The 23,244-nt window shown below is 38.8% G+C and overlaps 1 protein-coding gene across 1 annotated transcript in view; it reads left to right on the top strand.

Moving 5' to 3' along the window:
- The window catches only part of LOC149426309 (Golgi-specific brefeldin A-resistance guanine nucleotide exchange factor 1-like), a 32,548-nt gene extending 10,415 nt beyond the window's left edge, over positions 1-22,133 (top strand). The window contains exons 13-26 of the mRNA XM_089635530.1: positions 4,763-4,911; positions 9,789-10,061; positions 10,372-10,499; positions 10,614-10,902; positions 11,585-11,723; positions 11,958-12,070; positions 13,025-13,247; positions 16,620-16,798; positions 17,771-17,876; positions 19,217-19,482; positions 19,600-19,776; positions 19,941-20,040; positions 20,141-20,484; positions 20,622-22,133. Of these exons, the coding sequence (XP_089491656.1) occupies positions 4,763-4,911; positions 9,789-10,061; positions 10,372-10,499; positions 10,614-10,902; positions 11,585-11,723; positions 11,958-12,070; positions 13,025-13,247; positions 16,620-16,798; positions 17,771-17,876; positions 19,217-19,482; positions 19,600-19,776; positions 19,941-20,040; positions 20,141-20,484; positions 20,622-21,440 (3,305 nt within the window). The 3' untranslated portion in view covers positions 21,441-22,133. The remainder of the gene's footprint in view (positions 1-4,762; positions 4,912-9,788; positions 10,062-10,371; positions 10,500-10,613; positions 10,903-11,584; positions 11,724-11,957; positions 12,071-13,024; positions 13,248-16,619; positions 16,799-17,770; positions 17,877-19,216; positions 19,483-19,599; positions 19,777-19,940; positions 20,041-20,140; positions 20,485-20,621) is intronic.
- The last annotated feature ends 1,111 nt before the right edge of the window (positions 22,134-23,244 follow it).

The raw sequence follows: 23,244 nt of genomic DNA, 5'->3' as shown, positions 1-23,244 counted from the left end.
GTGGTGTAACAAAGTGCTTTAGTCCAGTGCGCCTATCTCAGGGTAGCCACTCGGCGCACAACCGCCCTTCAACTTCTAAGGAGGTTGTTGCCTTTCCCCCCAAGCAGACATCAAAGGAAAAGATGGCATTTCCCTCGTTTCCTCGTATTCCTCCCGTGCGAGGGGTAGGGGTAGGGAACAGAAGCGTGGCGCGAGGGGGCAGACCTCTCGTGGCCGCTTCAACAGATGACTATCAACCATTTCGGGCCGGTCAACTACAGGATTATTGGATAGAATGGCGGACCCTAGATGCCCCAGAGACCATCTTACGTATGATAAGAGGATACCGCATACCATTCATCCGAAAGCCCTTGTTGATAAGTCCAAGCCAAGCTCTCGCAAGGAGATTCAAAACAAAAGTAACCCCGGAAATGACACTCGAAATAAGAAAGATGACGAGAGATGGTACATTGAAAAGAGCTGGCGACAATGCCTCCTTCCTATCAACACTTTTTCTTGTTCAAAAGAGCGACGGCTCAAGAAGACCAATCTTCAATTTAAAAGCTCTCAATTTAGATGTAGCTTGGAAAAAGTTTTCTCTGATATCTCACCACAAGGTCCCACACTTTCTTCAAGCCAACGATTGGATGACAAAAATAGACCTCTCACAGGCCTACTTCCACATACCGGTCGCAAAAGCTCACCGTTGCTTTCTGAGATTGTATTACGGAGGCCTTCACTTACAGGTGACATGCCTGCCTCAAGGCCTGAGCAGTGCACCACAGGCCTTTGCAGCCATCACAAATTGGATTGCAGAAATCCTGCGGAGACGGGGTATCAGGATCATTGTGTACCTAGACGACTTTCTCCTGGCTCATCAGACCAGAGAGGTCCTCCTCAGTCAAACACGAGAAGCTCTTCAATTATTGGAGCGGTTAGGTTGGTTGGTAAATTTCCAAAAGTGTGTCCGTCAGCCAGCACAGTCAGTGGAATATCTAGGAATTGTTTGGAACCCCCATCTGAATCAGAAGACCTTAACCAAATACAGACGACAAGGTCTTTGGAACTCACTTCAGAGCCTCGTGACAAAGGGAAGATGGACTCTGAAAGAAGCTCAGAGTATTTTAGGAAAGTTGAATTTTGCTACCTTTGTGGTCCCCAGAGGTCGACTCCATACTCGACTGATACAATTACAGTTGCAGTTAATGCTGAAGCTGACCCCTCAGCAGAAATCTCCGATAAAAAAGGAAGTCTTGTCGGAAATGAAATGGTGGATGAACAACTTAGATCATGTTTCAACTCTTCATGTTCCCAGCCCAACACATTTTCTGACCACGGATGCGGCGGATCACGGCTGGGGAGCCCTGATCGACGATGTACCTCTGTCGGGTTGTTGGACAGACAGTCAGAGGGGGGGGACATTGCAACATGAAGGAGATGACAGCAATCTTAAATGCCTTAACGTCTCTGACTCAGAATTCGAGAAGTTCTTCGTTACTCATTCAATCAGACAACAGGACAGTCGTAGCCTACTTGAGGAACGAGGGAGGCACCAAGTCAATGGGTCTCCTTCATCTGACATTTCAGATTCTTGCGCTTTTGGACAAGCACAGAATCTCTTTACAAGTGCAGTATTTGCCGGGACGCTACAATGGCCTCGCGGATCATCTATCCCGAGGGATAACGTTACCAGAATGGCACCTCCTACCCCCAGCGGTAGGAGCTGTCTTTCACAAGTGGGGCAGTCCAGTAGTGGATCTATTCGCTTCTTCGAGGGCTCACGTCGTGGATCAGTATGTCTCGATAGATCCCCACGACAAGAGAGCGATGTTTCACAATGCGTTCAGCAGGAGTTGGCATTTCCCCTTGGCATGGATCTTTCCTCCCCCCTGCTTAATGTCACGAGTGCTGGCACACCTGAACAAGTCGTCAGGGGTGTATCTGGTTGTAGCCCCAGATTGGCCAAAAGTGTTTTGGTTACCAGACCTAAAGAAAAGAGCCCTAGACCAACCTCACATAATACCCATGTTGGTCGACAACTTGATAGACTTATCGACAGGACTTCATCCTCAACAGGTCCAGAAGCTCCAATTACAGGTGTGGAAGATTGGGGGTGGAGTGAAGCATTGAACGATTGGTCACAGCAAGAGAAAGCTCTGTTGAATGCGGGTTGGCGCAAATCTACGCTTTCAACTTATCACATGGCATGGAAGAGCTGGAAGGAATGGTGCTCCATTAACAATACCTGTCCTAATAACCCTTCGGAATCTCAGCTGGCACGGTTTTTAGCATACCTAAGAATGAAAAAAGGCTTGGCTCCCAGTACCATAGCGCTTCACAAGTCTGCAGTGTCGGTTTTGTGTGACCCCAATGGCGATTTGAGGACTAGTAATCATCCCTTGGTCAAGCGAGTGATGAGAGGTATAAGGAATTCTGTAAATGAGAAGCCTAGAGCATTTACTTGGGATCCAGGACTCTTGGTGTCTTGGCTTTGTAAAAATCCTCCAAAGGACCTGACTCTTTTCGAAGCATCTCGTAGATGTGCTGTTATTTTACTACTGACGTCAGGAAGATGAGTTCATGATCTGACCTTGCTACATACATCTCCTGATAATCTTGTTGACAATGATGATCACATTATATTATGGCCAATTTTTGGTTCTAAGACGGACACCTCTACACATAGACAGTCTGGTTGGAAGCTTTGCAAAGCAGAGGATCGTAATATTGATCCTATATTTTGGTTGAGAAAACTTATGTTCTTGAGTCAGAACAGGAGACATGAAGCTGGTGTTGAGTGTCTGTTTATTTCCACACTGGGGCCTGCAAGACCAGCCTCAAGAACTGTTATTGGTGGATGGATTAAAACTATTTTGAAGGACGCTGGGATTGACACCTCCCCTGGGAGTTTGAGATCAGCAGTAGCCTCAAGGAGTTGGCTGGAAGAGTGCCCTATAGACACCATTTTGGAAAGAGGAAACTGGCGTTCAGAAAACACTTTCAAGAAATATTATAGAAAGCAAATCAGAGTTCTCAATGTTGAGGTGCTGAATCCCCCCATTCACTCTCAGTCTTTGACTAAGTTATTTCAAGCAATACAGTAATAGTCACAATTTTGGGTTTAGAATTGTCACCAAGCGATAACAAACACTTCTCACATTATATATTCTGGATAAGCAACGACACACATAATGATGGAGTTTTACCTAACATTAAAACTCTTATTATGTTGTCTTGCTTATCCAGAATATACTTAAGCTCTGCTTGGTGAGTCCAAATTGAATCAAGATATCAACTGCTAAGGTGACAATAGACAACTGAAGGGTGTTTACAAAAAGAAAGGCGGGAAATTCAAGATTACGGCAGCAGATGCGACGGCGCTGGCGAGAAATAAGCGCGATATCTCACATTATATATTCTGGATAAGCAAGACAACATAATAAGAGTTTTAATGGTAGGTAAAACTCCATCATTTTTATTGTATTGTATCATAAAAACAACACCAAATAACTTGGCATAATATACAGAAAAAAAAGTGGGTGTGTCAAGCCTACGCAAGACAGAAGTGAAACTTCTAGTATTCCTCTCTCTCTATTTTCTCTCTTAGGTTAGTTTGAAAATTAGAGGTTAAATAATTCAACGACGAAGCATGGATTTGCTTTTTCTAATATTTTCTTATAGATGAATGACGTTAGATTAATGTATAGTTCCAAAAATTTTCAATTTATTCACAAGTATACAATATTACATAAATAACAATATTACAATTAAAAATTACAAAGAAATTACAATGACAATTTACCAATCATGTGCCATTTTCATTGTCAATTTCATGAATATCATTTCCTAATGTCGTGATAATTGGGTTATGGTAACTAAAGTGCGAGATATATACATGAGCACTTAAATCCTTAATGAATCGTGCAAAAACTGCATCGATTGTTGTCCCGTGTCGGGAGAGAACGTTCGTGAGCGGCTCCCCCACCTCAACAAGCGCATATGGTGAGAGAGGGACAGTGAACGGTGAGCGGTGGTGGGGGTACCCGCATTTTCGTGTCGATCCTGACTCGGTTTTACTCCGTCCCCGAATTACGCGCCTAAAGAAGTTTCACTTCAATAAACACATTTTTAGTTTCTCTTTATTACTACAATAATAAACTATTTATATGGTGGGAGATGGTAAAAGATGCATTAAAGTTTCATTTTTTCTCAAAGTTAAGTTTGGTCGGTGGCCGAGTTGACATCGCGCTTAGGTCCCACTCAAGCGTAGTGTGTTCAATTCCTCGGCTGGCTTTTTTTTCTTTAACACAGGTTAATCGTGGTACGTACTTATATAGAAATGTTTCTATATCCGTTCACATTGTCACATTTGAATTTAGCGATATAAAAAAAAATAGGAGGTTAAAACTTTTTCTTTTAACAGTATTATGAAGTCATGTATTCTTTAAAGAAAGCTCGTCCCCTTTCAAATAGCCAACACTGATTAGATTGAATAAAAAGGGATATAGAATTATTTGACTTTATATCGGTGTTCAATGCATTGTATATTTTAGGAGCGATGAGCGAATGTGGTTCTAGTTTTAAGGATACACACAAATTATTAAAATAACCAAACTAATCTTTAAAAACTTGTTTTGTGCTTGTTTACTTAAACCCACCCCCCCAGTTAAATAGTTGTCTCCTTTCGATATTTAAGTTGAAATCAAGTGTTATTTTTTTATCGAGCCTTTGCATGCAGCGGAATTAGACAAATTTACCACAAACTGTTATTTTAATTTTATAGGAGCGTCGCTCGGTCAGTCCGCCAAGAGCCGCTGTGCCCTCAAGAAAGTATTCTGCGTGTGCCATCGTCACGCCAACTCCCTGCGCGAGGGATGGAAACACATCCTTGAGGTTATCCTTGCACTGTTCAGGGCGCGCCTACTACCCAAAGTAAGTACTTACATATTATTATGTATTTATTGCCTGATTTAAGAGCAAAATTTCGCACACCGCGCAAAACAATTGTTTTCGATTCAAAGTTTAGACAATCTCTATTTTGTTTATCACAAAATAAAAGTAGGTTAAAAATAAATAATGTTTTCAGTACCTCGGGGGATGAAAATATGTTACAATGTTTAAAACAATTGCATAAATAAATATTTACAGAATATTTAAAAATGGCTTTAAGTTCGGCTACATCACAGACATATGAATATTAATAGACTAAAACTTCGAGGTGAGGGGTAAAATCAACAGTTGGGGAACGCAGAGGGGAAAGCTGACTGTGATTCGTCAATAAATCAATCTTACAGTATTTAGGCATCTCGCATTATAATATCACCATTTAGTTCTTAAAAGTAAAATCTGCTTTTGAATGAATAGACATTTTTATATGGGAGCGCAAATTACTCGCCACGTTATGAACAAATTTGCGTGCAAATTCGTCAAAGTAAATTTCTTCTATTTTCAGAGTCGAATATTTTGTTGACGTATTTAGTTAAGACACTTTTATAAATGTTTCATAATTTACTTCCCAGTAAACAACGATGCGCACACTTGAGAATCGCTACATTCGACCAATGTTGGAGGGTTGTCACAACCGCTATGTTCCTATTAATAATAAAATAATTAAACTTTTAATAAAATGTATAACATTTCACTTTTAAGAAGATAATAGAAAAGTAAAACAACTAAAAAAACAAATGAAATTATATACACACAGCTTTTACCAGCGATTCCTAAGAGTATTTGGAGTAAAAATTTCATCATCATTTGACATCATTTTGCCGTCTGATAACACTTTTTCAATTAAAAACAAAAAACATGATTTTCTATCACACATCGCCACTCGGTATAACCTAGTGCAATACGTGATATGCACTCCTTCTCGTTCCAGCAGTACCGTACATACGAAACAAGCGCGTACCTAACACGTGGTCCGTTGCGACGTGTGATAGTATGATCCAAAGATAATATATGATCAGTGGCGACGTGCGATAAAAAAATATAATATTTTTAATTTCAATAGATAAAAAATATCATCGGACAGCAAAATGACACATACATGTTTCATTCCAAACATGCTCACTGTATCTACATTTTACTTCCAAACATACCAATTTTTCACAATTGATAACCAACCATTTATCCTATATTAAGGACGGGTTGTTTCGGAGAATTTAAACAATTCATCAAATTTCAACGTTTATTTTCAAGTTCTGTGAAAGATTTTTTCAAGTTCTGTTTTTATTTCAGTTTTGTCAAGCAACTAGCCTACAATGATATAATAACAGAACTTGAATAGGACTTTCACAGAACCCGAAAATGAATGTTGAAATTTGATGAATTGTTCAAATTCTCCGAAACAACCCGTCCTAAGTGTTGTTTATGAGTTGTGTAAAATTCAAAACTCGTTTAGTAATAACGCCATTAAAGTGGAATAAATTTAAAAATGATTGGTTTATTATCCTTTATTAATACCTCGGAGTTCCAGCAAGATATAACAGATGAAAAATAGAAGTTCCAAATGATACAATTATGTATTTTATCAAAGAGCAAAAGGCGACGGCACATCCCTGATTCTTATTCAAACGGCTTTGTATTTTGCGTCCAGATGTATCTCGATGTGATAGTATATGTTTCTACAACTGATCCATATTATACGATGTGAATAAGCTTAAAATAATGCTTACATATGGAATGTAATACGACAATTGGGTTTATTCTCTTTTTCACATCTATTTTTACAAGATTTCATAGCACAAGCCACCATTTTGCCGTGTTATTTCGTAAAATGAACCGATGATGCCTCGACCATAGCTCGACGCTAGTTCGCACAAGAATGATGATGTCACATTTTCTAGATTCATGGGAGGCCATACGCGAGCCCAGCCGGCTCCAATGGAACCGGTATGGGGGAGTGGGGAATAATACGCTTTTAATCACTTAGGGCAGATCTACTAATATTCATATGTCTATGGGCTACATCCTTTAATTCTAAGTACAGGAGAATTATAAAAATATCCATTGTTACAACATCAACGATATCTAAACCCCATATTATTTAAAAAAAATTAAAAGGCACCTAAAAATTCCTTAAATAAATAAAAGCCATATTTAAATATATCAAAAGCTTCTCGAATAATATTCAGTCAGTGTAAAAGAGAATGTTAAGGGGAGAGGTTATTCTTTTTTGCTGCAAAAAAGTTTCGTAAACATGTAGGCACATCAGAAAAAAGGCCATAGTAATGGTTAGCCGTTACATTATTATGTATAACCTCATAGTCAAGTTGATTTTTTTACAACATCCACCGAGTCGCCTATCGCTAGGCCAGCAACCTACAGTGTAAAATATTATGGAGTTCACCTACACCGGAATTGTGTTTCGCGTTTTACACAATGCGTTTTTCCGCCTTTCTATACTTTTTCATACTCCTATTATAGTGTGAGAAAGAATGACTTCCCTTTGTTTCCGACTCGCTATTGTAACTTATTTATAAAATATCAGCGGTATAAATATACCATAAAGAATAATTGCATGTTAATTGACAGTTAAATAAAGGAAGTAATGAAAAGTCAAAATATTAAAAAAATACTAAATCGTGGAGAATATTTGCATGAGATTGTTGATTTTGTGGAGATACTCTGATTATATTTGGCAAAAAATACCGAACAAATGGAAAAAAAAATGTCATTGAGGTTAATGTTTAGTATTTCTTTCATAGCTAGCCCGGTAAGCAATGATGCTTTACACTTCCCCGTAGCTAGTTACCTCATATCTCTCATCCCTGAAATATTATTCCAATTTTCGTGAACCTGGCCTTAAGTAGAGGTTATAACTGTCCATTCCTTATTTCCTTTTCACTGAAATTATGTTTATATTGTCACCACTTGTCACAAAATTGTTGGTAATTTAGTTCCTCTTTTAGCCGCATTTTTTATTTTTACAACTAAGTTTGCAGGTGTTAAGATACATATTTTTGTTATAAGGGAGGGTCTATCTACGTTCTATCAAATAATTGTTTAAAATTAAATACAATTTATAACTTATCTATGAAGGTGGCCACAAAAAATTTATTAATCTTTTTTTTCCCTCTGAATCTGCAATATCTACCGTAGTTATGCCTCTATTGCAGAGATGGGCAAACTTTTTAAGGAAAGGGCCAGATAAAATAAAAAATTATCTAGGCGGGCCGGAAAAAAAATATAATAAAATAATTTTTTATAAGTGATATAAGTACTTTATTTTTTAATTTTTACACCATGCATAATATTGAGTACATTATATGCTAAAATGGTAAAGAAGTAACAAAAATTGATTATTCTTTAGAAGAGTATGAAGGCGTATGTGACAGATGAAACTGTGGCTGAGCTTCTAAAAGTTTATCATAATCTGGTAAAAACTGGGATGAGCTGATTCGCAGTAGTGAAGCTAAATGGTGGTCAGTCAATCGGTTTCTTAAACTGTTTTTGCGAAGCTTCATAGTAGAAAACACCTGTTCACAGATGTAGTATTAATATGCGTAAAAAAGTATTTCCAAGTCCACTCATCTTTAAAAATACGACATTCTGAATCAACTTTACGTTTTTTACTTGCCATTGTAACGATCAAAAATGTCAAAAACACTACCAAAAAAGCACAACCATAGAAACACAAGCCAGGCATACAGCCGCAGAGGTGACTTGACATTGACTACGCACGCGACGTCGCGTCGTGACTGTCCGAACTACACTGATGAACATTGAACGATTGAACACTGACCTTGACAACAGAGGAAACGAAAATGGTAGCGCCCGATTCGTCCCGAACTTAGCCGAGCAACACACGCATTGCACTTCACATCCCCATGCATTCGCCATGCTACCGATCTGCAAAGCGCGAGGTTGTGTGCAAACTAATATTAGATGCAATAATACCGTAATTAAAACACAATGAGAAGGAAAGTGTTCTGTTCTATCTACGTAGAAAATACATTTTGTTCAATTGGTAAATTGTGGTAGGGTTATTCAAAACAATGCCGCGGGCCGGATTGACTAACCTGGCGGGCCGGACTTGGCCCGCGGGCCATACTTTGCCCATCACTGCTCTATTGCCACAAATAAATTTGTACAATTGTAATCTTTACATATGTTTTGACAGGTACAGTCTACGGTCAGTAGAATTCTCTATTTACTAGTACCACAATTATTCCCAGAACTATTTAGTGAAAAGATTAGTACCGTAATTACGCCACAACTATGGTCCAGATACACACGTGCACGAAAACACCGATATTTGAAACACGAGTGTCATCTAGTGAACAGTTTACACACTGAAGACAGCATAGATTTGATGATATTTTTATGGTTTGGAAACACCTTTGTTCGCCATAATTGTTCACTCGTCAAATTGACAAGTGAACAACAGTAGGTGACATATTTCACACAATCTTATAGGCTGCTAACTTTAACTTTCTTTCGATTATAATCTTTTATGAATTTAAAATATCATTTGATGGACTAAAGTTCTGTACATTATCCCTTGCGCCCTTGAGGTGTTTTTGCACAAAAACGGCGCTATACAAGTCATCCAAGTATTATTATTATTATTATTACACAACTATAGTACAGAATTTAAAAAAACATAAGATTTCAACTTATTATAAAATAACATTAGTTTTCCTTCTACAGATAATATCTGCAGAGAAAGCCTTTTTATTTTAGAAGCTATAGTGAAAAATCAAAACATGGAGTAATTTTGGACCATTGTTGTAGGAAATTACGGTACGTTTTCCTTTCATCTCACGTGTCCTGTAGATATATGGATTGTAACATTATTAATTTTGCAGGATCTAACGGAAGCGGACGACTTCTGCTCCGCCTCAGGCAAGATATCTCTAATCCGCGAGGCCAGCGCCCCAGTGCGGGCACCCGAGGCGAGCCTGCTCTCTTCGCTCTACTCCTACATCGCTCTGTCTGCGGACTCCGGCTCCACCTGGCAGCGCCAACCCTCTCCCGAGGAGTCACAGCTGCTGCAGCAGGCGCAGGAGACGGTGGCCCAGTGCAATGTGAAAGGACTTCTGGTGACGGATTCCAAGTTCTTGCAGCTGGATAGTCTGCAGGTCAGTAGGAATACTTCAGCACTACATTTCTTGAGAGTTTCTCCACTCCTGTCGGTCTCCTTTCCCTCTGAATTTCTTATTCCTAAAACTTCATTACAGCCGCCTAAGTTTAGGTTTCCCTCTGATAGTCGGCTTAATTTCATTCTTGTTACTTGTCCCGCCCAGCAGAGCCGTCCAAGTTCTACTAATTTTGTCGGAATAGGCATTGCTTTAGTAATAGCCATATATGTAGAAAATAAATTAGAATAGAATCATTGATGTTTAATATGAAACGCTCAACAACATACATACTTATTGTACATGTTTTCAGGAATTGGTGAAGTACGTCATAGCAGCGGGAAAACCACAAGAAGTACAAAAGCCAGTGGGGCAAACTTATCGGGATGATCCTACTATCTTTTTCTTGGAGGTTTTGATCCAGATTGTCATCCAAAATCGGTGAGACTTCATTCTCCTTACTCTGTGCTACTCTACACTCAATGCAGAAATTATATTGTCTAGCTTCTTAGTTCTTGATTGGAACAAATAAATCAACAGTTGTGACATTTGCAGGGACCGTGTGTCTAACATATGGCAAGCTACGGAGGCACATGTCACGGGGCTCATGGTCGCGGGGGCCGCATCCTCAGGGCTAGGCCCTCAGGAGGTCGGCGCCCCCTTGCCGCTGGAGAGGCTGGGAGTGGTGGGGAGCTCCTCGGGCCTGCTGGAGCGCTCCTCCACGGGACTGCTGAGGCTCGCCATCTGCCTGATGAGGAGTGAGGAGTGCGCCAGTATTGTGCTGCGCTCACTCAAGGCTTTTCTACAGCTCACTTATCCTGTATACCACTCAATTTCCAGTAGGGTGAGTTGAACTTGATTTATATTATCATTATTATTTGTTGGTCACATTGGTCTGCTTCAGAAGTCACTTCCACTAATAGAAAGGTATTAAATGCTTAGTAAGTAAGAATTTACACTTATCAGAGGACTTAGCCCGTCGAGTAGAAGTAGTAGTACTTAGACTTGGCTCGGTAATGGTACGAAATTGACAAAAACCGGAAACCCTGCGCAGAAAAATCCCACAATGGCTGCTCTACAAACCTTTGTTTTTTAAACTTGAATGTGAACTTTACTTTTCTGCGTACTTTACTTTTCCGGTTTTTGCCAATTTCATGGCGTTACCAAGCCAGTAGGACTACGGGCTAAGTGAAGAATTAAACATTTCCATTTCACCAACAATTTTGATATAAAAAGAGTGTGCTCAATGTCAAGGAACAACATATTTTCTATCCAATTTGTATAAATCTTTTATGTCATCATTTTCTTTTTTCTGTCACATGTGAAACAAAACTTGAAAATTGATCGTGCTTAGCAGATTTTAAATCATGTAAATAGAACGTTTAACTTTATGCCAAAATTTGCCCAATCTAATAAGATTGACAAATTTAACTTTTAACAGAGTGATCTGTCATTTTAGTTTGTGAAATGGGATAGATGAAATTATGAGATCTGTTGTTGATGTGTATCTTTGATTAAAATTACAGATAGCGGTTGGCCTGTTTGAGTTGGTGAAGACCTCAGCACAGAACATACACAGTGCCGACGACTGGACTATTGTGTTCACACTGCTGGAGACTACCGGAGCAGGAGCTATGCATCTCAAGGAAGATGACAGCGTTGCCGGTAATTATGCTCACTAAATCTTAACACAGGGTCCTGCCAATGAGAGCTACGTCACAACCTCTTTCTTTTACATGCATTGTTTATGAGAAAGAGGGAGAGGTTTCAATGGAACTTTTATCAGTGGTAACTCTTTGTCAGCCAATATAAAAAACATACATATTTTATCTGTTTTTAAACAAGACATTACTTCGACGATTGATACATAAAATAATGAAGTACTGTTTATTTTAACAGGTAGTAAATCTGATGGCGCAATGAGTTCAGAAGATGACTCGGTGAGCACTGATCGTGGCTACACTTCTGATAGTGAAATATCTCACTCCCCTCAGACACAGGGCTGGATATTGGTAAGTGTGGCCCTATTAATACATCACCACTTCCCATAATACGCATTGTGGAAGAGACCCTTGAGACAAACCACAAAAGCTGACAAACCAATCCTCAGCCGAGCGCTTATGTGAAAAAGTTATTTCTGAGATAAAGGCTGTCAAAAATTTCATTTGATTGGTTTTATGTATTTTAATCAATTCATTCATAAGTTTTGAGTACAATACACATAAAAGACAAAACAAAAATATCATAAATCAATATTTTTTAATTTCACTTACAAAAATGACAATAAAATTTAAATTTCCAGACATGTTACAACATATTAACAAATAACACCAAGCCGAAATATGACTTTATCACTATAATAATGACGTCTATACCAAGCGCCGATCGCGCAATCTCTCAGTTTCATTTAAATAGCCGACTTGTATTGAGAGCGTGCTACCGGCTGTAACCATGGCTTTGCGCTGTGGTTGAAATTTTAAAACAGTATTTGCTGTGAACGTGGTCAGATGTATCTTCACAAAAACGGCATTATTTCGATAATGCTATTTTACCTTAAAACGGTTCAATCGTTGGACAAGCCTTTAACCTGTGTCTCAGCAGTGTATTGGTGCTGAACGCATCAACAGCTACTTCTTTGGAGCATCTTCCTCTAAATTCAGGTAGAACAAGCACAGTTTTTCCCATCTGATTCCCAAAGATTGCAATCCGTCGAAAGATTTTTTCGTGCATCTACGGGCGCCAAACTCAGCAGTAGGATGCTCTTGCCACTTTTACAGTGTACAGCATCACCAGTCGGGATAATACTTTCAATAGATTCATATTAAACAGCATAAGGTTGGAAATGAAAATCTTTTTGTTAATATTAAAAAATATTTGCTTTTTATTAGAACACTAATTTTGTACACATAAAAAACTACAAAGAGATTGACTTTCTTAGAAAATGTTTATGGTAATTTTGATAACAGGTGGGAGGCAAAGACTCCACAAACCAGAGCAATCCTCCCTCGCGCATGATGGAGGATCCGCTGATCCACCCATGCAGCCTGCGCCCACACGATGCACGTGCCCTACTCAAGTGCTGGGAGTGCCTTGCCTTCATTGTGCGCGACGTGGCACACATCACGCCGTACAACTTCGAGGCGTGTGTCAACTGCATACGAACGTTCGTTGAGGCCAGTCTCCATGGAAGTAAGCACTTTTAACTAGGTTGCCTGTTTTACAGTTGATTTGAAGAATGACTATCACAAAGAGCTTTGGATAGTGGAAAGAACGGGAGATACCGCATGGTGGCGACAACCAAACTTCATGGAAAGTTATGCTTTTGGTGTGTAGGTAAAACAAAATATGGGCGCCGCTGTGTGTAGAAGCGATTTGCAGCAGTATGGGTGAACAATGTTGGCAACACGCATTGTGTGCACGGTTTGATGCTAATAATGGTTCATGACCCATCCTCCTTGTTATCTATGAAACAACCATACCAACCAACCTACTTCCTTGTGAAAAAGCCATAAATAATTTATTTTTTTTAAACTTGTGGTGGTTCATAACCCGGCGTTGCTCGGGGTTATGAATGGTTTGGAGTAAAGTTTGATATTGTGAATTCAAGTATACCTGAAAACTGGGTGTAGTTTTAAAGGCTTAAAAATTACGCACGAATATACTCAGGCGGTTATTATGTGCGGAAATTCCCACACCCAAGATAACTTGTGGAAACTTTACCTGCAGAAAAGACTTGGGTGAAAATAAATACGATTTATTTTATGTGGAAACCAGACATGTGGATAAAAAAAATCTTTTTGATTTTAATGATTACTGAAGGCGTTAAGGTGGGAATAGTATTATTGTTAATAATCAGTTTATTTTTAAAGTATTTGTTTCACTTGGTCGCGCCATGTCTTCCTAGGGTGTCCTTGACTTTTTCTACCATTCACCGTTAAAGTTACTGTTAAAAAAAAAAAATTGTCGACTTAAATTCAACTCAAATTACCAACAATTACACGTATTATATACCTAGTGAAAAATAAAGGAGATCATTCCTTTTAGATTTCGAGCTACGTCACCAACTTGTGAGCCGCCTGATGCGTTTTTTTTAATGAAAAGTGCCTGTGTAAGCGAACCTTGTTAAGTATACATGTTCTACATACCTTGAACACAAAGTCTACTGTTAACAAAACTGCTAATAGGTAGGTAGGTAGGTACCTACATAATTGCTTGCCTGGATTAAAAATGTTCTCAACACATTCTTTGTTCCAATTTTGAAAAGTTAATTCTGTTACCATTGACTAAATAAAATACCTAAGAGAATACATACTTGGCATACCAATAAAAAATTCTGTCCAAATGGCTGCCAAGATGTTGGCAATGCCAGACCGTTTCCATGGTTATTACTCGGTGGCTCAACATTTGGGGCAACAACAATTATTTCTCATAAATCTTTCAAAGTGCGCCAGGTGGCATGTGGAAGTAACATCCCCCCTCAATACGCATGCGTAGGTTTAAGGTCGTTGCATTCATTCAGTGTATTTAGAGAAGCAGAAGTATGGAGACGTGTTCTAGTGTTTGTCAACGCGAGTTAAACAGCGTGCTGTTTTAGAATTTTTAACTGCTGAAAAAGGGACGTCTACTGAGATTCATCATTGTTTAAAGGCTGCTTATGGTGATGATGCTGTTGATAGGTCTACTGAAAATCGATGGGTAGTAAAATTTCGTGATTGCGAGCCTGGAAAAGCCTTAATTGTTAATGAAACAAGAAAAGACAAAATATCGACAGTCTTCTTCTCCTCAGGCGAAAACGTTTTTAGCATGCTCACTGAGTTTATGTGACTGGTAATCTGGAACGAGTGGCAACGGTAAATTCTTCTCGGTACATACAGACTCTAAAACACCTCCGACGTCGAGTATGTCGTGTTAGAGGCAACCTGGCGCTAATAATCTTGCAACATTACAACACTCGTTCCCACACCCCACGCGTAACTGAAGAGGCTCTGCGAAACCCGAAGTTAGAACCGATTCCACACCGTCCTTGTTTCCCCAATCTTTCGCCTGTTGATATTTATTTTTTACCTCTACTCAAGAAAGACCTCAAGGGTAATCATTACACCTCGGACGATGAGGTGAAGGCAGCTGTCAAGTCCTGGTTTCGAGAAACGTCAGAAGAATTTTTCAGTGACGGAATGATGAAAATACTTGTTACACATTGGAAGAAATGTGTTAGCTTTAACGGTGACTATGTTGAAAATTAAATATATGTTTTTAAATTATAATTTGGCTGTTTTTTATCATAAAGAATAATTTTCTCGGTGAATACAATAACTAACAGCATACTTAAATATCGTACGCTAAAAGTTGTCTAAACGATCACATAAATTAATTTATTTTGATGAATGCTTCCATAAAATTTCACTAACATTGGATAGTCCTGCCTTTTTTTTATTCTAAAAGCTGTTATAATCATTTGCTGAACACTTATGCGACATCTTGAATGTTTATTAAATAAAATTTATATTGTTTTTAAGGTAATAATCTATAATTAGCCAACTGACAGTTAAAAAAAAAATGGACCGTCAACAATGGCGTCGATACGTAACGTAATACTATTGGATTTTGACAATGTGGTTTTAAAAACAGAATGTAGGCGATGAAATTGTTCTAGTCTCTGTCTAACAAGGGATGCCGATGGCAAGAGAAGAGTCTAACTATGCAATGCTAATTAGTAATTTATTTGTTTTCTCTTTCTGTATTATTAGGGAACTTCCTCTTTATTTTCTATTCAATGGCTCGTACATACTTATAAAGGAAATTACCGGACAGTAGGCATCCCATTTGGATCCCACCCAGGCGTCGTGCATTCAATTCCTCAACTAGCTCCACCCTCCACACAGCATCCCCAAAGATGACATAGGCCCTGAGGGAAATTATTTTCTTCAGGGCCTCCTGTGTGGAGTTAATATAAAAATAAAAAAAAGCTAAGTCCTCCATCACGTCAGGTTATTCGTAAACCGGGAATGTTTGTCTTTCTGAAATAAAATTATTAGTTTGCTTAATTCTTTTTTTTTTACAACGCACACAAGAGGCCCTAAGGAAAATTATTTCCCTCAGGGCCTGTATCATCTCTGAGGATGCTGTGTGGAGGGTCGTTTTGAGGAGAGGAAGGAGTGACCATTGGTCTTAAAGAGACCCATGTTGTAGGAGGGAGGAAACTCAGAGGTCAGAAAACCATTCCACAGCATAGCTGTCGAACTCAAGAACGAGTTGTTGAAGCGACTCGTTTTCATGTGACAAATACCAACCATACACATATGTTGGGCATGCATTGAATGTTAGTTCGCGTGTTTCCCAAGTATGCACCGGTGCCGAAAGCATCAATGTCCCTAGTTCCTCGGCGCATCTTCCATTGTAATACCAGTAGAAGAAGGACACCATACCTAACTTACGCCTGTGTTAGCCGTATAATTGATAACATTTTGTATATTTTTAATAGTAAAACTGTTGCGTTACATGTCTCTTTATATGAATCCCTCATAATGTGGACCCATGTCACAGATAGATTGATTGTTACAGCCAACGAGGAGAAGGTGACAAGTCCGTCGCACCTGCACGGGCGGCGGAGGAAGGTGGCAAGCCATGCGCGGCGTGTGCAGAAGTCGCAGCCCGGCGGCTACAGCAGCAGACCCTCGGACGGCAGCGACGACAGTGAGGCGGAAAATGTACCCGACGGCTATCAGCTTATCAGCATTCAGGTTATTTTCTTTCGCTATTTACACAGTCAACCTAACTCTTGTAGGTTCATAATTTTCAAAATCCATGATTTGTTCACCATCAAACTGATCATCAGTGCTATTTGTAATTATTGACTTTTGAACAGTCTCCATTAAATGCCGATTTTCGTTTTAGATTTTGATCAAATTCTGATCAAACATAATGGTTATATATATATTTCATATTTGATACGAAATATCACGTGTACTGACATACCAAAATTGTTAATATGCCGGTTGTCCCATACAAAAGCAGATTTTAATTTTACATAATTCTATTTATAAGGCTGACAGATATTGAAAGAGAGAAAATGAGGGTAAATGCAGGTAACTCCATTAACAGAGGACTGAACGCAGTAGGCGCTAACAAAAAATTGTCGAAAGGAGCGAAGTTAGTGATTCTCAGTGGATTGCTGGTACCTACCCTGATGTATGGAAGTGAGGCATGAAACTGGCAGAGAAAGGATGAAAGTAGACTGAATGCTGTTGAAATGAGATCCTTAAGGCGTATGTGTGGTAAAACCATGTATGATTGTGTGAGAAATGTGGGGATCTGCAAAGAGTGCAAGGCTGATGTCAACGTAATGAGTAAGATTAAGAAAGGGACGCTTAGATAGTTTGGGCATGTAGAGCAAATGAGTGAAGAAAGTAGTGTAAGGAGAATATATGATGGTATATTAAGGGAATTTTACCCCTATTAAAACCTCAAATTGTAATATTTAATTAGTGAAGACAATATTAGCGATTCTTAAAAAAATTCTTCCCGGCAAGACGAGGGTCCTGGGTTCAAGTCATAGATGTGACCGTATCTTTCTGATTTTTCTGTTTCAAATTTTCATTTAAGAATCGCTAATATTGTCTTCAATAATTGAAAAATAATGTACATGTGTAATTGGCTGAAAATTAAATGTTATGCTGGTTCATAATAGAAAAATCTGATTATTATATTTTCAGTTGTTGGATCTGATGCACACCTTACACAGCCGAACTGCACAGATATTCAAGTGGTGGAGAGAGGAATCTAACTTGACCAGCAATCTGTCAGAACCGGGCACCACAGGTATAAACTTCTGCATTTGCCTTCCTCCACTAACTGCGGTCCCTCGCCATTTACCTCCAGTCCTCCGTCTTTCCCATCCTGCTCCAATCCTCTTCCTCGGTCTCGCTCTGGGTCACTTCCAATGGAGCACTCAATGAAGTCAATGAAGAAAGGTGCAGGCCAGTGGCGGCTCGTGACTTTTGGGTGTACTAGAGTGCTAATACAGTAGAACCTCGTTAATTCGAATTCCACGGGACACCAAAAATCAAATTTCGAATTAACATATTCCCACGTAATTCGAAATTTTAGGAATAAAAAATAAAAAAAGTTGCTGAAAATCGAGTTTCTTGGTCGCCCCTTCAAATCAGGGTACTATCTTAGGAGTAAATTCGTATTAATACGAATTATTCCTTTATTTTCGCGGCCGATTACTGTTGCGGCCGGCCCTTTAAATTCAGTTATTCGAAATAAATTCGTAAAAATGTGATATATTTACGCGGAAATCGGATATTCATAATTATTAAATTCAGATATTCAAAATAAATTCGTAAAAATGTAATACATTTACGCGGAAATTAGATATTCATAATTATGAAATTCAGATATTCTAAATGAATTCGTAAAAATACGATATATTTACGCGTAAATCGAGATTTCGCGGTCGATTTATGTCGCGGCAGGCCATTTGAATTTCAAATGTTTGAAATAAATTCGTAAAAATGCGATATATTTACGCGTAAATCGAAATTTCACGGCCGAGTTTCCTCGCGGCCGACCCCTTAAATTCAGGTATTTGGTGTACATTCGTAAAACTATGACATATTTCCGCGTAAAACGTATTTTCTCGGCCCTTCAAACTCGGATATTCGAAATAAATTGGAAAAAATACGACATTCCTGTGTAAATCGATTCAGATTTACAAAATAATAATACTAATTAGGTCGATGTATAACCACGTAAAAAAAATTCGGCGATTTACCGCTACGTCTGTCTTTTAGATTCAGATTTACGAAATTTTATGATTTATTTTCGCAAAAATCGAATTTTTTCGAATTACACCAACAAATTTTCGTGTGCGGACAAAAAAAAAATCGAATTTCGAATTAAAAAGCAATTTGTATGAAAAATAATTTCTGTGGATATTTTTTTGGTGATAATTTCGAATTACGCGTTTTTTAGAATTATCGGGGTCCGAATTAACGGGGTTCTACTGTACTACAAAAAATGGCATTATTGATGTCGTACAACACACTCAAAAGTCAGAGTGCCGTGTGGCAAGTCACCAAAGGGGGCTAATATACCATTTGAATGAGAAGTGCGTCTGTGCTGAGCAAGGCTAAAATAACAATTTGTTGTTCCAGAATCCAGAATGGAGTGGTGTGACCTGTGGCACCTGGCCTGGCAGCCCCTGCTGCAGGGCATAGCCAGACTGTGTACAGACAATAGGAAGCAGGTGGCCAATAGCGCGGTGACCTACCTGCAGCGGGCACTGCTGGTGCACGACCTGCAGACGCTGTCCGGTGAGGAGTGGGAGTCGGCCTTCCACCGCGTGCTGTTCCCGCTGCTGGCGCGACCGCAGGGCAGGCACCAGGAGGTGCGGCTCCGGGCCAACACCATCATGTGCAAGGTAGGTGCATGGGGCAGAGTCAGATTCTATCCATTTCCTTGTTGTAATTTCTAATTTATATTGTACGCTAAATACCTTCATCTTTATATTTACCTAATTAGCCTGCTTTCTGTATAGGTTTTCCTGCACCACCTGACTCCGCTGGTCTCTCGGCCCTCTTTCTCGGCACTGTGGCTGCAACTCTTGGAACTGCTGAGGAGCATGCTGCAGGGTGGACCACACTCCTCCGACCTGCTGCACGAGGCCACCCTCGAGTCACTAAAGAATATGCTGCTAGTCATGGACTCTGTCAAGGTAAATACAAACATACACTCATTGTTCAATTCAAAACACAACATTAGACGCATACAAATTCAAAATTTCTTGACACTTGTACATTATAGACTTGTTTTGTAAACATTGAACTGGAGAGATGTCATGGGCGAAGATATCTGTCATGATCTCATTTTGTTTTGCAGGTTTTTAACGATGGAGATGGATATTCAGATCTATGGAACGTTACCTGGGAAAGAATCAACACTTTCCTCCCAAATCTCAAAGATGAACTATTTCCTAAAGGTAATCATCATTAACTATAGCCGTTTTGCATTAATTTAATTGTCATCCTTTTTTCTATAATATGTTTTTAAAAATATGTATGTTTTATATTTTATTATAGATAACTCACGCAATCAAGTTGCTAGAATGCTGCCACCTCAAGAACCCTCACAGCAATCTTCCCCTGGTGAAATGCCCCCGATAGGAACACTCCCATCTGCCTCAGCCCTCAATCCTACTTCACCGCCCCCTTCCGAGTACCAGAAGACCTATCCCAACTTCCCTGTTGGCAACAATACCACATCCTCGTCCATCTCCATTCCCGGAGGAGCAGTCCCAGCTAATGCTGTTAATATACCCGCAGCCAATGTGCTAGGGAATGTGGCTAAGGGATCGTCAATTATTCTGCAGCCACCTATGATTGGAACCCAGGTTCATACACCTATCTTTGCTCATCTTGGCCAGGTAACTTCTACCCTTAGATTTGTTTTCATGAATGATATTATATTTGTATAAATAAAGCTGTGTATGTATTGTGTTTAAAGATGATTTGTGTCAAAATGGTAATCAATACATATGGATAAATTGTCTTTTATTTTCAGATGTCCACACCGATCGGAGTAGCAGTGCCAGTGTCTTCACAAAACGCTGCTTCCCCTTATCCCATTCTCTGCCCAAATCCACTACCGCAGAAATATAGTCATTATAATAGTCAATTACCCCTCCCGGCCAGTCAATTACTCGATATGGCATCCCAGCAGAACCAAAATATTGGTGCCAATCCGTCTCCATTCACTTTGATAAGCCCCCAACAGAATTCTATATTAGATCCCACTCATACCAACCCAGAGAATGGCAATACCCACTGCTCTAACCTTTCTCTGAGTAATGAAAGAATGAACTTGCAAGGAGATATTTACCCCGCTGATTACGTTACCTCTCCAGCCTCTATCAATATAGAAGTTCAACAACCGAGATCCTTGTATGGGGAATATCTGACCAACCCTTACAATCCCCTTCCTGATGTTCCCCTACCGTCTATCAAATGTGCACCTGCAGAACCTGCATTGGCAAAGGCAGACAACGTTCTTCAGCAACATTTCTCTAACTCGGCAAATGCCAATGAAAATAGCCAATTCGGAGGATCAGCGTCTAATTTGGACAAGAATTTCAACGTTGGAGGCAGCCTAAGCTCCGGTGCAAATGTGCTCCAAAAGTCCCACAGCGTGACTTGCAGTCCTGCCCACACTATAAGTCACGCCAATGCTTTTGGTTCTAGTGACAACATTAAGAGTTTGACTCAAGCAACCAACGCTGACTCTGGAATGTTTAGTTTCTCTAAATATTTCTATACCGACTCGACCAATATACCACCGGGCTCGGAGATGTTATTTGGGGACAATTCCTTGAATTCAATGTAACTAAATACATAATCCCAAACAGCATAAATAAATATGTTGTTGTGTAATATTCGTTAATAAAATTGTCTATTATTATTAGTCAAGTAAGAGTATTTTATTTGTCAATATTTATTTATTTTTTATAAATTTATTAAGAACTAGTAATTCTATCAAATTCATTTTATTCTAATGTTGAAGAATTCAAACAAAACTTTGAAAAAAAAATCATCAATAAATCAAATATGCACCTCCACATGTTGTATTTTTGGAAATTAATATCTACAAATATTTTTTCGAATTATATTTTATGAGAATAGAATACAATTATATCATATTAGTTTAATGTTTTTAATTATTTTCCTATCTTATGACGTACACGATTTGTTAGCATACCCCTTGGCATCTCCAGAGCTTGTGCAGCATAACATAACTCCTAAAGTTGGTTAGTAACCTTTCTGACACATTATCTCTAAAGGTCCTTTTTAGGCGTCTTACAACATTCCAATGCTTTTCTTACAACACAAATCTTTAGCTCTAAAATAGTATGTTGATGTAAAAATTTCGATTACATATTTATGTTTGATAAACTACATAACCTATGTATTAAATTTTTGATGTTGTGTAATATTTATCTAGAAAATTATTGTTAATAAAATGTTTAAGTTACACTAGCTTATTTAATTATTATTACCACCCACCATACACCATGTGGTGCCATCTTTTGCAGAAGTTAGCGATAACTCTTCTGAACTTATAATATTGTTTTAGAGCAATATATTGGTATACTAAAATAAAATAATTGGGTCGGTATTTTAGCACCAAAGAGCAACTTGACAGAGGTGAAAATCTCTTATGAGCAATTGAAATTCTCGCCCTATGACCTCGAAGTTGCCCACCACTTTCGCAACGGAGTTATAAACGGAAAGTTTTCCTTCTATCGCTGCACACATCACGCACACTTCTCCATTTTTTTTATAAGACAAAGCTACTTTTTAAACATTCTAGACTCTGAGTGTCCTTGCTCAGTGAAGCACCGATGGTTTTGGTAGTAAGTTGCATTTCAGCAGCGTTATTATTAGTAACTATCATATTCACTATTTATTGTTTTTGTGTTATAATTCGTAGAACTCCATTTAAATTTAATTAAGAAAACATATGTCGTATTCACAATATGGGATAAAGATCTCCAGCTCCTTTTCTAGTACATTGGAACGCCCAGCCAAAATGCAGGAGTGGAAAGCTTGTGGAAACATAAAATATTGACTTCCGGGACAGTCCACTGTCCCAGTCTATGGGCGACCGATCCGAGGCGGGAAGTGCGGCTGTCTCTCAGACGTTGCTCACCCCAGTGACTTGCACAAAAAAAGAGAATGCCAATAAAAATTATGAATATAATGGAATGCACTAGGCAGCCAACATGATCATCAAATTTCTATGAAAATGTATTCAAGCTAACACACTAGGCAGCCAGCTGCCAGCCCCCTCCAAATCTAGGCTGCCTAGTGCGTTCCTAGCCAAAGGAACTAAAATATGATTGTGCACCATTTTAAAAGGAGTTGGAGGGAAATAAAGAAGATAATTTCCTAAATGATCTACTTATGCTAAATATTAAAATGTATAAATTCAAATACATTTTTTTCATTACTCTGTCAGCATTGTCAGTCAACATTCATTTTGGGCAATTCTAAGTATTTAAAAAATCATTTTAATATTATTTTTTTTAATTATGGTTTCTCAAATAAAGTTTACAGATTATTTCCTATTCAGCTTTCATTAGAAAAATTTATATATTTTATTACGTTCTTGCCTGGGTAAAGAATCGTGG

Source organism: Hesperophylax consimilis, chromosome 1 (assembly GCF_061612785.1).
Source record: "Hesperophylax consimilis isolate HC1 chromosome 1, BYU_Hcon_1.0, whole genome shotgun sequence".
NCBI lineage: Eukaryota > Metazoa > Arthropoda > Insecta > Trichoptera > Limnephilidae > Hesperophylax > Hesperophylax consimilis.
The sequence above is the reverse complement of the archived record's forward strand: the minus strand, read 5'-3'. Positions and strand labels throughout refer to the sequence as shown.